This window comes from Nicotiana sylvestris, chromosome 10, assembly GCF_000393655.2.
Source record: "Nicotiana sylvestris chromosome 10, ASM39365v2, whole genome shotgun sequence".
NCBI lineage: Eukaryota > Viridiplantae > Streptophyta > Magnoliopsida > Solanales > Solanaceae > Nicotiana > Nicotiana sylvestris.
This window is the reverse complement of record NC_091066.1, coordinates 158,310,283-158,326,182: the sequence shown is the minus strand read 5'-3', so window position 1 is coordinate 158,326,182 and position 15,900 is coordinate 158,310,283. Positions and strand designations below refer to the sequence as shown.

Here is a 15,900-nt window from a genome sequence, read left to right as displayed (position 1 = left end):
AATTCGGATTTCGGATTTAATAAAATGCAATCTGAATCCAATCCGAATTAAATTGGATCGGATCGGATTTTAAAGTTTGGATTAGGTAAATATTTCGGATTTTCGGATGGATTGTACGCCTTATTAAGGCTACTAACAATCTAATTGGTTACTTCGCTTTTTAAGGTTATTACTATTCACCATGCTATTAAATTGAAAGGCAACAAATATCTTTCGTAGCAATAGACAAAACAAAAGTTTCATAGCAAAATAAAATAAACTGATATTCCACACAAATGTGTAATAAGGGAGAGGCATCGTTGTCCGTCGATGGGAAGGAGAGACTGAGAATGAGAGATACAAAGGTAAAATTTGATAGGAAGGAGAGACCGAGAATGAGAGATACAAAGGTAAGACTTAGAAGAGGCGAATAAAATGAGAAGACTTAATCCTAAAATGTAAGTCTAATATTTAAATGTCCATATAATTCAGATTTTGGGATCGGACTGGATTAAAATTATACCAATCCGATCCGAATATCCGAAATCGGAAAATCCAAATAGAATGGATCGGTTCGGATTCTCATATATCCGATCCAAATGCTCATGCCTAGTAATAGTATGCATGTCCAAATATTTTCTTGATAAAGCTTTCCTTTTTAGCCATAAAACCTCAAAGATTTCCCCCTTGTCGGTATCCCTTTGATCTAATTTTTGTTATATTTGGCACTGATTCATCAAATCTTGTACTTTACCGCATTGCAGTTACTTACATATTCATTGCTCTAATAATTCAATCAATCAATAAACAACGTCTCAATTTCAAACTAATTGGCTTAGTCCAATTCCAAGGTTTCATCATATGAAGACTATTTTTAAACTGACCAACAAAGCAATGCAATCCTCTTCCTTATCCAAAATCAAAAGAGAAAAAAAAATTAACCAACCAGGAAAACTCCAAATAAAAGTATTCACTTTTTAATACAGATTAAGCACTAGATATCCGTTCATTCCTTGACATAAAATTGAAAAATCAACTAAAAAATGCACAACTTAAGATCCAGTAAAATCAAATGAACCCCTAAAAAATAAAAACAGGACAACTAAGCCTCCACAAGTTGGGTCAGCTGTATGAAACTTCGTCTTGATTTAACTTCGTCTAGTATAAAATAAAAAGTTATATTTTCTATTTCTAAAAGGCTAAATGACGTAAAGGTTGCCAATTTCATGATGATACCTCACCGTACAAAAATAAAAAATAAATGCTGGAGAAAAAAAATGAAAAAGGAGAGTTATCATACACAAAATGGTAACTAAGGAGAAGAGAATTACAAAACCATATGGGCCTTTAACTTTCTTTATTTTGGGCCACAAAATTACAGGCCCAGAATTCCATTTTTAGCTCAGAATTTGAAGCATCTGAAGTGGAATAGCGCCAAAAAGAACAGATTTTTTTTTGTGACAGATATTTTCAGTTAATCTCTTTTCTTATCCCCTAGTCAGTAACCCTTTAGTAGCATAATTGAAACTTCAGCAAAAAGTTAAAAAAAAAATATGAGTTGTTCTTTGAATCATTTACCTGCAATTACTTTGAAAAATGGTTCAGTACACAGAATTTCTAAAAGGGTGTCTGGTTCTATGTTGAACACAAGAGCTATGGCTAAAGAATTGTACTTTAACCATGATGGTTCTACAACAAAGAAACTTCTGGTCATTATGTGTTCTTTTTTTTTTGGCTATATTTTTGTTGATTTTCAAGATTTTGACTTGGGTGAAATTATTGTGCAGGCAGGTGTGGATTTGGTAGCAGAGTTGGTTGGAGTGACAATGGGTCCAAAAGGAAGGAATGTAGTGCTTGGAAATAAGTATGGTCCTCCCAAGATTGTTAATGATGGTGAAACTGTTCTTAAAGAGGTACATTATAAGCATTAACAACATTATTATTAGTAGCGAAGCCAGAAATTTTGCTAAGAGTATTCAAGATTTAATATATATGTATGAGAAGTAATGTTTGAATTAAATATAGTATTATTTTCTGGCGAAGGATATTCGGAACAGACCACCCTTCAACATGTGTAGCTATGCCCCTGATCAGGGGTGGAGCCATAGTGTTGGTTGCGGGTTCGGCCGAATCCAGTAACTTTATATTTGTATTAACAAATCAAGATTATAATCCTGAACCTATAAGGTTCAAATCCTAGCTCCGCCTCTGCCCCTGATAGATATATGCTTACATTTGATGGGCCTATGGTATTCAGGGTTTTAATTGTCTTCTACCGATGGAGATATAGAAGGTGTGCCATCTTAAAAGATCACTTCATTCTGCATAGTGGAAGTTACTATTGTTGTTTGTTTGAATTTCAATGTGTCATGTCTTCTCTTGACATTTTCTGGGGCCTAGCCTACAGTTGTTGCTTCTTCCATTCTCCTACTGCTTTCTCCACCAATTTTAGTTTTGTCATTTCTGGAACTTAATAGGGAAACTCTTAGTTAATTGTCCTCTCCTTTTATTTTTTATTTTTTTAATGGTGTGATGCACATAGGCCTATTTATATTACAATATAAACCAGGTATATAAGCAAAAAAGTTGTAAACAAATTGTACCAAGTATATCCATGTAGTAACTGTACATAGGTATTTTTGAATGCTGATTGAAGATAGCTAAAAGTGTTTTCAATAGTAAATTTAGCTGTAAAGTTCGGTTTTGAGCTTCTCTAATTCAACTTACTTTCGAATTCGACGGACTAGTGGTGCACATTTTTACTTCTCCACCTGACTATTATGTACTGAATATACCCATTGTTTTCAGCACAGATTCAGCTGGAGGATCCTTTGGAAAATGTTGGAGTAAAATTGGTTAGGGAAGCCGGTGCCAAGACCAATAACCTTGCTGGCGATGGTTGCACAACATCTATAGTGCTTGCTCGGGGTCTGATTGCTGAAGGTGTCAAGGTTGAATAGAATGGAATAACCTAGACTGCTTTCATGTTTCAGTTATTTCTGGTATAAATGGTGATTACTTATTATCTTTCTCTAGGTTACTGCAATGGGAGCAAATGTTGTCCAAGTGTCTCGTGGAATTGAGAAAACTGCTAAAGCCCTCGTTTCTGAGCTCAAGTTGATGTCTAGAGAGGTATGAGGAAGGACAAATTACTTTCCCTTTTTGATCTCGACGGAGAAACAGATTTGTCTAGGCAAGAATATGCTTAAAATCAGCTTTCTTATTCAAGATGTATGAGGATGTACTATCTTCTACATGTCTGTTAACAATGATCAAACCGTGCAGGTTGAGGATCACGAGCTGAAAGATGTTGCTGCTGTTAGTGCTGGCAATGATTATGCCATTGGAAACATGATTTCGGAAGCTCTTAAGCAGGTTGGAAAAAAAGGTGTTGTCACAATTGAGAAAGGGAACAATACTGAAACCAGTCTAGAAGTCGTAGAAGGAATGCAGTTTGATCGTGGTTATTTGTCACCTTATTTTGTAACTGATCGACGAAAGAGGATTGTGGAGCTTCACAATTGTAAGGTAGCGACTGCTTCTGTTAAGTGCTAGTGCCTGTTGTATATCAGGTATTTATAAGGGAATTTTTTCTTTTTTTGTTGCAGTTGCTTTTGGTTGATAAAAAAATTACAAACCCGAAGGAGTTGGTAAAAATTTTGGAAAATGCAGTAAAGGAGAAATACCCGGTTTTGATAGTTGCAGAGGGCATTGAGCAGGATGCTTTGGCTCCAGTAATTAGGAACAAACTCAGGGGTGTCCTAAAGGTAGCTGCTATAAAAGCTCCATCTTTTGGGGAGCGCAAAAGCCATTGCTTAGATGACATCGCTATCTTGACTGGAGGTAGTGAAATATGCATAGTAAAACAGAAATTATAGTTGGTTATGTCTATCGGAGCCTCTCTACCTTCAAGGTAGGGTAAGGTCTGCGTACATACTACCTCCCCAGACCTTACTTGTGAGATTACACTGGATTTGTTGTTGTTATTGTTGTTGTCGTTGTTATGTCTGCTACCTCATTTCTCTTCATGGTTTATGAAGAGATATTATGGCTGAAAGCTTCATTCTTCTTCATGGATGAACCAACCGAACTATATGAATCTTTGCAATATTACACTTCTTAAACTTTTTTTAATATCGACATACTTAATTCATCATGTCTCTGCAGGAACTGTGATCAGAGACGACATGGGATTGACTCTTGAAAATGCCCATAAGGACTTGCTAGGAACTGCTTCAAAGGTGGTGATTACTAAGGACTCCACATTGATCGTTACTGATGGAAATACTCAAGCGGCTGTTATGAGGAGGGTTACTCAGATACAAAAGCTTGTTGAGGTGTGTCATCTACGGTTACATCTGATAAATTCACAAATTTTAAGGATGGACTTAATAGTAGTATCAGAGCTAATTGACACACATGAATACCTCATCAATTTGCAAATATACAGCTTGAGTGATGTTCCAGAAATTGGTCAGCATACAAAACTTGCAGAATGTAGTAGAGTTAAATGGCTGTTTAGTTGATAAGTCATTTGATTTTGCAGAACACAGAAGAAAATTTCCAAAAGAAAATCTTGAATGAAAGAATTGCAAGATTATCTGGTGGTATTGCCATCATTCAGGTAACAAAAGATCTATCTCCCCCAGCATCTTTTCAATCTATTAAAACATTTTGGATACCCACAGTATATTTGATTCTATAAGTTGAGATGTAGGTGGGAGCACAAACACAGGTTGAGTTGAAAGACAAACAACTAAGGATTGAGGATGCTCTCAATGCAGCAAGGGTAATTACCTGTTTTCCCAGTACTTAAAAGTCATGGTTGATTATACATGATCTGATAAAGAAAAAAAATCTGTGTACGATTTGTAGTATCATGCACAACCATAGCCACTTTTCATTCCGATTACTTTAAATAATAACGTTTTTAATCTCAAAACAGCAATCAGCTCTAAAATAAGTAAAGGAGAAATTCTGTTCAAAACCTGTAGCTTCTCACCTCATTCAGGGTGAGAAGTCTCACTCCTGGGATTTTTTCCACTCTAGTAGGATAAATTCGATTAATTTGTCTTATATCTAATCCTATTCTTAGGGCTGCTATCAAATATTTCTTAGGGAGATAATTCTTCAAAGCAGTAAGTTTCTCTACTTTGCCTGCTCAGGCAGCTACTGAGGAAGGAGTAGTAGTGGGTGGTGGCTGTTGTCTTCTGAGACTATCGATAAAGGTGGATGCTATCAAAGAAATGCTAGACAATGACGATCAGAAGGTTAGTTACTACGTTATAGTAAAGGAACATAGTCCAGAGGTTATTATTCAGTTTGATTTTCAGAAAGCAATGTTCTTTTTGTTAAACTAACTCACTTCTCAGTTTCTGTTTGCTTTTCGTCAGGAGGATTTTGTGTTTTTGTTTTCTCCAACTGATGCTGCTTTTGCTTATCTGATCCCAAGACTGACAGTTTCCTCGAACTACTCGCAGATAGGGGCTGATATTGTTAAAAGAGCACTATCATATCCTGCAAAACAGATAGCAAAGAATGCTGGTGTAAATGGGAACATAGCTGTAGAGAAGGTAGATTTGAATGTTGTGTCATTTTTGTAAAGTTTGTTTCATCCAATAAAGTTACTAAACTCAAAATGAGAATACATCATCTGGTGGTTAACCTAAATCTTTAACACGTGCAGATTTTGTCAGTCGATAACATGAAATATGGATATAATGTTGCAAGAGATAGATATGAAGATTTGATGGCTGCCAAAATTTTGGATCCTGCAAAGGTAAGATAATCGATTTTTGTCCAATGTGAAGGGGAAACGTCCTCGACTTCCACATTCTCCAGCAAATTATATCTTGTAGTATGGTAGGTGAAGAAATCTTGAAAAACTTCTTGAACTTTATCTGTAAGCTTGCCTGCAATGTCTGAGTCTTCTCCACGACAATCAAAAAAAAGGCAGCCCGGTGCAATAAACTCCCCCTTATGCGTAGGGTCGGGGAAGGGCCGGACCATAATGGTCTAGCATACGCAGCCTTACCCTGTATTTCTGAAAGAGGCTATTTACACGGCTTGAACCCATAGTCCAGTTATATAACTGATATTAAAACACAACTCTGTTACCAAAACATAGTCCGGAACTCCTCTATTGATCAGTTTTTACTAGATGGTAAACAAGCTTTGTACTGTTAGTGCACTGTAGATTTCTTCAACATCTTAACTAACTAATGTATGAAACAGGTTGTTAGATGTTGCCTAGAGCATGCAGCAGCAGTTGCGAAGACTTTCCTAATATCTGATGCTGTTGTTATTGACATCCCCGAACCAGTATCCCGACACATGAGAAGACCACCAATGCCAACTTCAGGTACCTTTATCAACAAAAATAAATAAGTGAATCGTCTAAAAGCCTCTTTCCATCTCTGTGTGCGGTCTGATTTGAAAAATATAACTCCCAAATCTGATGTTTTTATCACATAAATGATTTGCAGGTTCAAGGCTCACTGATCTCACTGGTGGTGGAGCCAGAATATTCACTAAGGGAAGTCAAAATATAAAGAATAGCACACAAAGAATACAAGGGAATTCAACAATATAGTACATACACACAAAAAAAATAATCTAGCTACACAGTGCAATTTTCCAGTGTAGGAGACGACACCCCATGGACCAAGGTGGTTCCGCCACTGGCAAGTGGTCGTTAGTGCAGACTAAATGAGATGGCTAATTATTTTGCTCGTCATAAGATGCCAACTTCTGAAAAGAGTTCTGCAATGATTGCTAAAAAAACTCAGATTTAAAGAAATAGATTGATGGCTTTTCCATCAAATGACACATTCCTTCTGGATTCTCAAAAAGTCAAATCGCGCTTACAGGATTATGCTTGAGTAGCAGTTATACATGTTAGATGCTTTGCTTAAGCTCATTGCATGAAAGGGAAATGCATTTTGAGGAAATATTTGTAAGTATCTAATATGTATGCCAACCAAATTTCTGAAAGAATTGATGAAAGAGCGATCCATGACAACGAATGTGGATTGTGTACGAGCAATCAGTTTAATAGCTGGATATAGTATTTTTTTTTTTTTTTCACATATGTTGTTCTGCTCAGATCACTAGAAACACATGTTTGTATTACTAAACTAATTCAATGTAACATTACCAAGACCTGTTCTCCTGTTGACCTTTGATATGCAAACATGTAGTATATGTTTCTAGTTGAATTTTCATATACAAAGGTAAATATTCTTCGATTGATCACTTATTAGTTATTGCCTGGATCATTTCTTTATAAAGTGGGGGATTCTTGTTAAATCATAGATCACATATGTGTTATCTGAAAATCGCCCATGTATTATTTCTGATTGCCTAAATGATCTCCGGTTGATTGATTATGAGTTATTTTCAGGATCGTTTTATAAAATGTAAGATCCTCGTGATCTCATATATCTGAGTATGTTTTATCTAAAGATCATCATGTATGTTTTTATGATAACCTAAGTGATCTCCAGTTGATCGCTTATTAGTTACTATAAGGATCATTTTTTATAAAGTAAGTGATCCTAATGAATCATTTATCGCCTATGTCTTATCTAAAGATCTCCCTGTATTATTTATGGTCGCATAAGTGATCTCCAATTGATAACTTATTAGTTATTATCAGGATCGTTATTTTGTAAAATGGGAGATTCAGGTAAAATCATAGATTGCATATATGTTATTCAAAAATCGCCAACATATTATTCATGATCGCCTAAGTGATCTTCAATTGATCATTTTTATTAGTTATTACCATGATCATTTCTTTATAAAGTGGAAGATCTTAGTGAATTCATAAATCGCTTATGAATTATCTAAAATTTGTCCATATATTATTTATGATTACTTAACTGATCTCCGGTTGATCGCTTATTAGCTATTGCCAGAATCATTTCTATAAAGTGGGAAATCACGATGAAATCATAGATCGCCTAATTTTTTAAAAATTAAAGTCCAAAAGTCTCTGATTGATGAAAAAAATAAGAAACACAACGAATTTCTCCAATTCAGCTTAACACGAAGGAAAACTATTTCAAACTTGAAACAGGAGGATCTTCTCCTTTTATTTTATACAACTCTTGACCAAGAAGAACTCCAAACATTCAATAAGCTGGTCTTCTGTTCTAGACCATTGGACCTCACTTTTCCTTCTCTTAAAAATGATATGCAGTGGTGCTATGTTACGCGGACTTTTCAAAATGTTCTCACACCTGTGTCGGATCCTCCAAAAATACATTACTTTTGAAGGATCCGACACGCACCCAGCAACATCTTTGGAGAGTCCGAGCTACATAGGTAGCTTGTTTAGGTTGTTGACTAATCCTCATGGCCTAATAGAGCACTCTCTATCGCATCAATACAATAGCCAATGGATCTTCTCGAGGGCATTTTGGAGAGTCCGAGCAAAATAGGTGGTTGGCTTGTTTAGGTTGCTGACTAATCCTCATGGCCTCACAGAGCACTCTCTATCGCATCAATACAATAGCCAATGGATCTTCTCGAGTTCATGGCCTCTGCTAGTCTTGATCGAGCCTCGTGATGCTGACTTAATAATGACAAAGTGGTAATTACAGCCCATCTAACCACAGAGTCAGCTTCATTTTCATTGAAGCACAACCATCTTAGCACTCTGTCCAGCTGTTGAACATCTGAGTGAAGTAATTCTGAGTATCCAAATACCAGGTGCTCCGCTACTAACCCTCCCAGTATCACACACAAAAACTTGTTCAAAGTCCGGGATGAGATTTGGGTAAACTTGTTGCTAGATATAGTATCAATGTCAACTTGTTTGAGAAATTCAAAGCCAAGAAAATGCACATTTCCTTGAGCAAACTTGTCCTGTATAATATCTTCTACACTAGGTACTTGATAACTTCTTGGTAAGACACCGACCAAGTAACCAACAAGAAAATGCCCAGCCTCATGCTGCAAAAAGTACACCTCCTAAGCTAAAGCTATATTGTAAGAGCTCCATCATTTATAATCTGTATAACAAACAATACCAAACATTGAATGCAGAAAGAGCAAGATTCGAGATAACTTACTGTCTAACACTGTGACTTGGCATGTATTTGAGATTCAAGCGTGCAAAAAAACTAGCTACTAACAACAACAACAAACTCAATGAAATCCTACAGAGTGAGGACGGGGGAGGATAGAGTGTACGCAGACCTTACCCCTACCTTACGAAGGTAGAGAGGTTGTTTCCTATATATCCCTGGCTTAGGAGGAAAAAAACTAAAAAGGAAGCAGAAACAACAAGTAGTAACCATAGCAAGCAAAGGTGATATAATAACCGAAGCGAAAGAAACAACACATAGTAAAAGAAATACGCGGATACGAAGAAATAAAAATACGAAACCGTGTCACGACCCAATTTAGGGCCATGACCGGCGCTAAGGGGTAGGATCCAAAAGCAAGCCTTAACGGGAATTTATAGAAAATCGGACAGAATTTCCCTTGTTTTTACAGAATCGTAGGTGACGTTGGTGAGTATTTTGGTAACTAGAGCGCACAAGCTAGTTTCTATCGTACTTATCTTTTAAAAACTCTTAAAGTCAGCACAGCCCACTATTGATATTGTCCCCTCTGGGCCTAGGCCCTCATAGGTTTAAAACACGTCACTAGGGTTTAAGACTTGTTAACTTATATACCCAGCATACCTCTTGTGTTTTGTCGATGTGTTATTCTGTCTAAAGTTTGGGTGTTACATACCGGCATATAAATAAGACACGCCCGCTTAACCACTACCCTTCCATACCTTTCTATCGAGGGTCATGCCCTCAGTAAAATGAAGTAGCGACATGTCATGCTTAATCAACTCTCACCCAATACTAGCTACTAACAGAAGAATTAAAACTTTTATGCCAGTGGGCAATGCCTAAATATGTCAAATATATTTATTTATATTAAGCAAGTTGCACCACTTATGCCCTTATCTCAGCATGCCAGTGAATTGGATCATCTGAATATTGCTTTATGAATCACTATTTGGAATTCTGATAATGAAAACTGATAGCAACTTGTCATTGTTCCTTCAGTCAAAAAATCATCATATTATTAAAAAGTCTTACTTGCAAGCACATTTGATGATCTTCGTAAGGGGAATCATAACTTTCACTCCTCATATCATCTTCTATTCCCGTCAATAAAACCTCCTCATCTAACAGAGCAAACTCGATGCTATGTTTGATTGAACGCAAAATCGAGTCAGGTAAAGATTCAAAAGACGCTGAATCATCCATATGTAGTTCTTGTGTTGGTATTCTTTTAGGTACCACCAGTTTAACAGAGCCGAAGCCAAGTAGGCCTCCGGGCTTCATATGAGAGAGAGCAGCCTTGTAATTTCCCTTTTCTAACTCATTATCAAACCTTCTCAGTGCTCTACGACGTCGTATTGCTTCGGACTCCTTCTCCCTCGCCGTCCAAGCTAAGGCTCGAACCACTGGAACGGTAAGCTCTCTCACCGCCAAATTCATTCGTTTTAATCAATTTTAAAAGAAGGGAGAGCTCAATTTTAATCAATTTCAAGAATTATCCTCAACTTCTATTGTGTGGCTGGAAATGGCGATCTATTTGTTTTGTGTCCTCTCGGATTGTTACACAAATAAGCTGTTAGATTCCATATTTACTTTTTTTAGTTGGTATATATAAATTATATATTAATTATATACTATTATATGCATATTATACATGAATTTTATATATATTCTATATTTGTCGGTTTTTTTTAGTTTAAGAAATTAGGTGGACGGCTATTTGGGTTAATTCTTCAAATAGGTTTTCATAGGTCACGTATGTGTTATCTAAAAACCGTTCATGTATTTTTTTTCTTATCGTCTAAGTGTTCTCTGGTTGATTGCTTATTCATTATTATCAGAATAATTTTTTAATAGAAAAAAAAATCTTGATGAAATCATAGATCACATAGTATGTGTTATCTAAAACCCGTCCATGTATTATTTATGATCGTCTAAGTAATCTCAGGTTAATCGCTTATTAGTAGGATAATTATTAAAAAGTGGAAGATCCCGGTGAAACTATAGATCGTATGTATATTATCTAAAACTTGCTCATATATTGTTTATATGATCGCATATGTGATATTTGGTTGATCGCTTATTAGTTATTATCAAGATTTTTTTGGTACTGCCACGTCTACCACTTTTATTAAAAGAAGAAATTTTAATAAAATCATAAATCGCCTATATGTAAAAATCGTTTATGTATTATTTATGATCGACTAAATGATCTTTGGTTGATCGTTTATTAGTTATTACCAACAACAACAACAACAGCATACCCAGTATAATCCTACAGGTGGGGTCTGGGGAGGGTAATGTGTACGCAGACCTTACCCCTACCTGGAGAGGTAGAGAGGCTGTTTCTGATAGACCTCGGCTCAAGAGAAGAAGGAGGAGAAGAAGAAGAAGAAGAAGAAGAAGAAGAAGAAGAAGAAGAAGAAGAAGAAGAAGAAGAAGAAGAAGAAGAAGAAGAAGAAGGGGAGAAAGACAAATGGGAGTGACAAAAGACCATAAGGAAAAGAAGGAGAAAAAGTAGCATTAGATATTAACAATCAGGGAGCAACAATTTCCAATAAAAGGGAGATTATTAGTTATTACCAAAATTATTCTTTAAAAAGTGGAAGATCCTAATCAAATTATAAATCGCTTCTATATAAACTAGCAATACGTTTGGATTACAACGAAATACTTAACCAAAACCTTTGCCCACTTGAGTAAATTTATTCATTGTAGTGGAAAGAAATGTACAATTAATCATGTATACGGTCAAAAATCATATGCCTCCGATTTATAGGCTCAAGGGTCCGTCCTAGGTCCAAGTCGGGGCGAGGTCGAGGTCGAGACCAGACTCGAGCTCGAAGACAGAGTGCAATGCTCGAAGGTAGGAGTACGAGGAAGACCAAAGCTGAGTATGCTCGAGCCCAAAATAGTGCCATTATATATTTGTAATAGAATGAGCTAGATTTCTGCCACGTCTCCAAGATCATGGCGCAAATTCCGGAATAGGATTGTACGATTCCGTACTAGGCGGTTAGACAGCTGTATCAAAAATATTCCTTATTTAGGGTTCTCCTATTATATAAAAGGGACCCCAATCATTTATAAGACCATCTAATCATTAAACAAAGAATATATTCTCTACTTTTTCGCCTATTGTTCATCAAAATTATCCTTAGCTCTACTGCTCTTACTTACTTACTTTTATTGCCTTATTGCTCTTATCATAAGCCCACCTCGAGGCCAATAAGCTCGAGGTCACCACTGCTGAGTAACGTTGGTTTGATTCTTTTATTTCTCTCGTTTCTACTTCATATTTCTTGATTATTAATTGGTATTGAACTAAATCACGTATCTTTAAAACCACAAATCAAATTTAATTATTACTCGTATTTTTGAGGTAAACAGTTTGGCGCCCACCGTGGGGCTAAAGATAATAGTGATTATTTCTTTACTGATTCCCATTACACATGTTGTTTTTACACTTTTTTTGCCAAGATTTTTTTATTCTCAGGATGAAACATGTCTAGCACACAAAACTCACATATTCATGATAATGAAGGTCTTGGAGAAAACAACAGTATAGGGGTCGGAGTACACCAATAAACCCTGAGGAAGTACCAAATATAGAGCCAGTTGATGCTCTAAACGCGGATTCAGGCACAGACCCCGTGGGGAATAAACGCAGGGAAGACCGATCTGGTGGCCAATGAGCACGAGGAATGGGAGATGGGGGAATTAGCCTCCAAGTGATATTCGAGATGTTGCAGGCTCAGCAGATAGCCATCGCTCAACTTCAAAGTCAAAATAAGACTCCGAGCGTAGCTGAACATGAAAACACTCGACGTGCAGAACCAGCGCAAGAGAGGTCCAACGGAAATGATTCGGGGGTTGACCCCACCATTATGAGAATTCTCGAAGAGCTCACCAAGAGGATCGAGTCTGGGGAAAAGACGATTTAAGACAATGACAAAAAGGTAGAGACTTATAACTCCCGTGTTGATCAAATACTGGGGGCACCTCCGGTCCTGAAAGGTTTAGATATCAAAAAGTTCATACAAAAACCATTCCCCCTAAGTGGGCCTCTGATGCCCATTCCCAAGAAATTTTGCATGCCTGATATACCCAAATACAACGGAACAACCGACTCCAACAAGCATATTACTTCATACACTTGCGGGATTAAAGGAAATGATTTGAATAAAGATGAGATCGAATCAGTCTTGTTGAAAAAGTTTGGAGAAACATTGTCGAAAGGAGCTATGATTTGGTATCATAACTTAGCTCCCAACTCTATTGACTCGTTTGCTATGTTAGCATATGCCTTCGTAAAAGCACACGCCGGGGCTATAAAGGTGGCCACGAGAAAATCGGACGTCTTCAATATAAAACAGAGGAGCGACGAGATGTTAAGGGAGTTCGTGTCCAGGTTTCAGATGGAAAGAATGGAATTACCGTCAGTCTCTGATGACTGGGCAATACATGCCTTTATGTAGGGTTTGAACTAACAGAGTTTGATTGCATCTCGACAGTTAAAGCAGAAGTTTATCGAATATCTAGCTGTGACATGGTCAGATGTACACAATCGTTACCAGTCAAAAATCAGGGTCAAGGACGACCAATTGGGAGCCCCCTCGGGTTCAGTTCATCCAAACAGATTCGCAGTCAAGCCCTCGAAGGACACAGACTAGGAATCGAGATTCAACAAAGAACGGTATCAGCCATATGTCGATCGGAGAAACAACGGTTCAGGTTGTAATGCTCCTCGGAATGATCGGAGGAGCGATCGAGGCCAAGGTTCTCGGGGACTCATGATTAAGAATGGGTTCGATAAGCATACCGAGCCCCCAAGGCTCCTCGATTATCAGAGTAAAACTTCAGCATAGATGCGTCGGGGATTGTCTCGACTATTGGGAGAATCAAAGACACCAAGTGGCCCAGGCCTATACAGACCGATCCTTCTCAAAGAAACCCGAACTTGATGTGCAAATATCATGGCACACATGGTCATAGGACAGAAGATTGCAGGCAACTAAGGGGAGAAGTGGCGCGTTTATTCAACGAGGTCCACCTTTGAGAATTCCTCAATGATCGAGCCAAAAACTACTTCAAGGAGAGAGATGTAAGGAAAAACAAGCAAGAAGAACCATAACATGTAATCCACATGATCATTGGCGGAGTCGATGTCCCTCAACGACCTGTATTCAAACGCACCAAAGTATCAATCACCAGAGAAAAATGGACTCGGAGCTATGTGCCCGAGGACGTCCTATCATTCTATGACGAAGAAGCAGAAGGCATATCTCAGCCTCACAATGACGCCCTGGTAATCTCTATCCTTTTAAATAAAATTCAAGTTAAATGTGTTTTAATGGATCCAGGTAGCTCAACAAACATAATCAGATCGAGGGTCGTGGAATAACTCGGCCTACAAGATTAGATTGTACCTGCATCCCGGGTCCTGAATGGCTTCAACATGGCAAGCGAAATAACAAAGGGAGAGATTATCTTGCCAGTAAATATAGTCGGGACCATACAAGACACCAGATTCCATGTCATCGAAGGTGACATGGGGTATAACGCACTCCTTGGGAGACCATGGATACACAGCATGAGGATAGTGCCTTCAACTCTTCACAAGATAATAAAATTCCCAACAGAGGAAGGGGTGAAAATAGTCTATGGAGAGCAACATGCTATAAAGGAGATGTTTGCAATCGAGGAAGTGGTACCAACTCCAAAGCCTTCGACCTCGGAGAAATAGAGCATCGAAGGTAATCAGGCGGTCAACTAGCAATCACCGCCTCCAGCCTCGACGGAATCGGAGCAACAGGTAATCGAAGATGAAGATGAGTATTTCCATACTCCTCGAACCTTCATCGTTCCCAAAGAATCGGATGCAACTAAGTCAACTATCGAGGAGCTGGAGTAGGTCATTTTGATCGAACACATGCCCGAGAAAAAGGTATATCTGGGAATGGGGTTAACCCCCAAACTCAGGAAAAAACTCATTCAATTTCTTATTAATAATATGGATTGCTTTGCTTGGTCCCATTTAGATATGACAGGTATTCCACCGGAAATCACCATGCATCGACTAAGCACCGATCCCAGGTTTAAATTGGTGAAGCAAAAAAGGAGGCCTCAGCCCGAGGTAAAACATGCTTTCATAAAAGACGAGATAACCAAACTTCTTAAAATAGGATCTATTTGGGAGGTATAATACCCCGAGTTGTTAGCCAACGTAGTTATAGTTCCTAAAAAGGAAACAAACTTAGAATGTGCGTAGATTATAAGGGCTTGAACAAAGCATGCCCAAAAGATTCTTTTCCCTTGCCAAACATCGATCGTATGATCGATGCCACAACTGGCCACGAGACCCTAACTTTTCTCGATGCCTTCTCCTTGTACAATCAGATTCAATGAATCCGGAGGACCAAGAAAAGATTTGTTTATTACTAAATTTGGAACTTATTGTTACAACGCAATGCCCTTCGGGCTAAAAAATCCAGGAGCTACATACCAACGCCTCGTTAACAAGATGTTCGAAGAACAAATAGGAAAAAAAATAGAAGTTTACATTGATGATATGTTGGTTAAGTCCCTGCGCGCAGAGGACCATTTAGTTCATTTATAGGAAACCTTTGCAATTTTGAGGAAATACAACATGAAGTTTAACCCGGAGAAATGTGCCTTTAGAGTTGGCTCGGGTAAGTTCCTCGGCTTCATGGTGTCGAATCGAGACATCGAAATCAACCCCGATAAGATCAAGGCCATTGAGGATATCAGGATCGTGGATAGTGCAAAGGCCATGCAAAGGTTAACAGGTCGAATAGCTATTTTGGGTCGATTCATTTTGAGGTCATCA

At 37.8% G+C, this 15,900-nt stretch overlaps 2 protein-coding genes across 3 annotated transcripts; one reads left to right on the top strand and one right to left on the bottom strand.

Moving 5' to 3' along the window:
* Positions 1–1,435: 1,435 nt before the first annotated feature.
* Positions 1,436–6,752, top strand: LOC104224391 (chaperonin 60 subunit beta 4, chloroplastic). Of its 2 annotated transcripts, none has more exons than XM_009776022.2 (14): positions 1,436–1,688; positions 1,767–1,892; positions 2,793–2,930; positions 3,016–3,111; positions 3,265–3,507; positions 3,588–3,822; positions 4,147–4,316; positions 4,526–4,603; positions 4,697–4,768; positions 5,145–5,249; positions 5,460–5,552; positions 5,666–5,758; positions 6,214–6,340; positions 6,465–6,752. In XM_009776022.2, the coding sequence occupies exons 1-14, from the start codon at positions 1,533–1,535 to the stop codon at positions 6,569–6,571; spliced, it is 1,839 nt and encodes a 612-aa protein (XP_009774324.1). In that variant the 5' UTR covers positions 1,436–1,532; the 3' UTR covers positions 6,572–6,752. The 2 variants fall into 2 exon arrangements, with proteins under 2 accessions (XP_009774324.1, XP_009774325.1); XM_009776023.2 differs by having other exon boundaries at positions 1,615–1,688; positions 1,771–1,892.
* Positions 6,753–7,992: 1,240 nt separating this feature from the next.
* Positions 7,993–10,602, bottom strand: LOC104224392 (uncharacterized). The gene is made up of 2 exons (XM_009776024.2): positions 10,086–10,602; positions 7,993–8,937 (listed from the first exon to the last, which is right to left on the bottom strand). Exons 1-2 carry the CDS (start codon positions 10,488–10,490, stop codon positions 8,464–8,466), a joined length of 879 nt encoding a protein of 292 aa, XP_009774326.1. The 5' UTR covers positions 10,491–10,602; the 3' UTR covers positions 7,993–8,463.
* Positions 10,603–15,900: the final 5,298 nt, after the last annotated feature.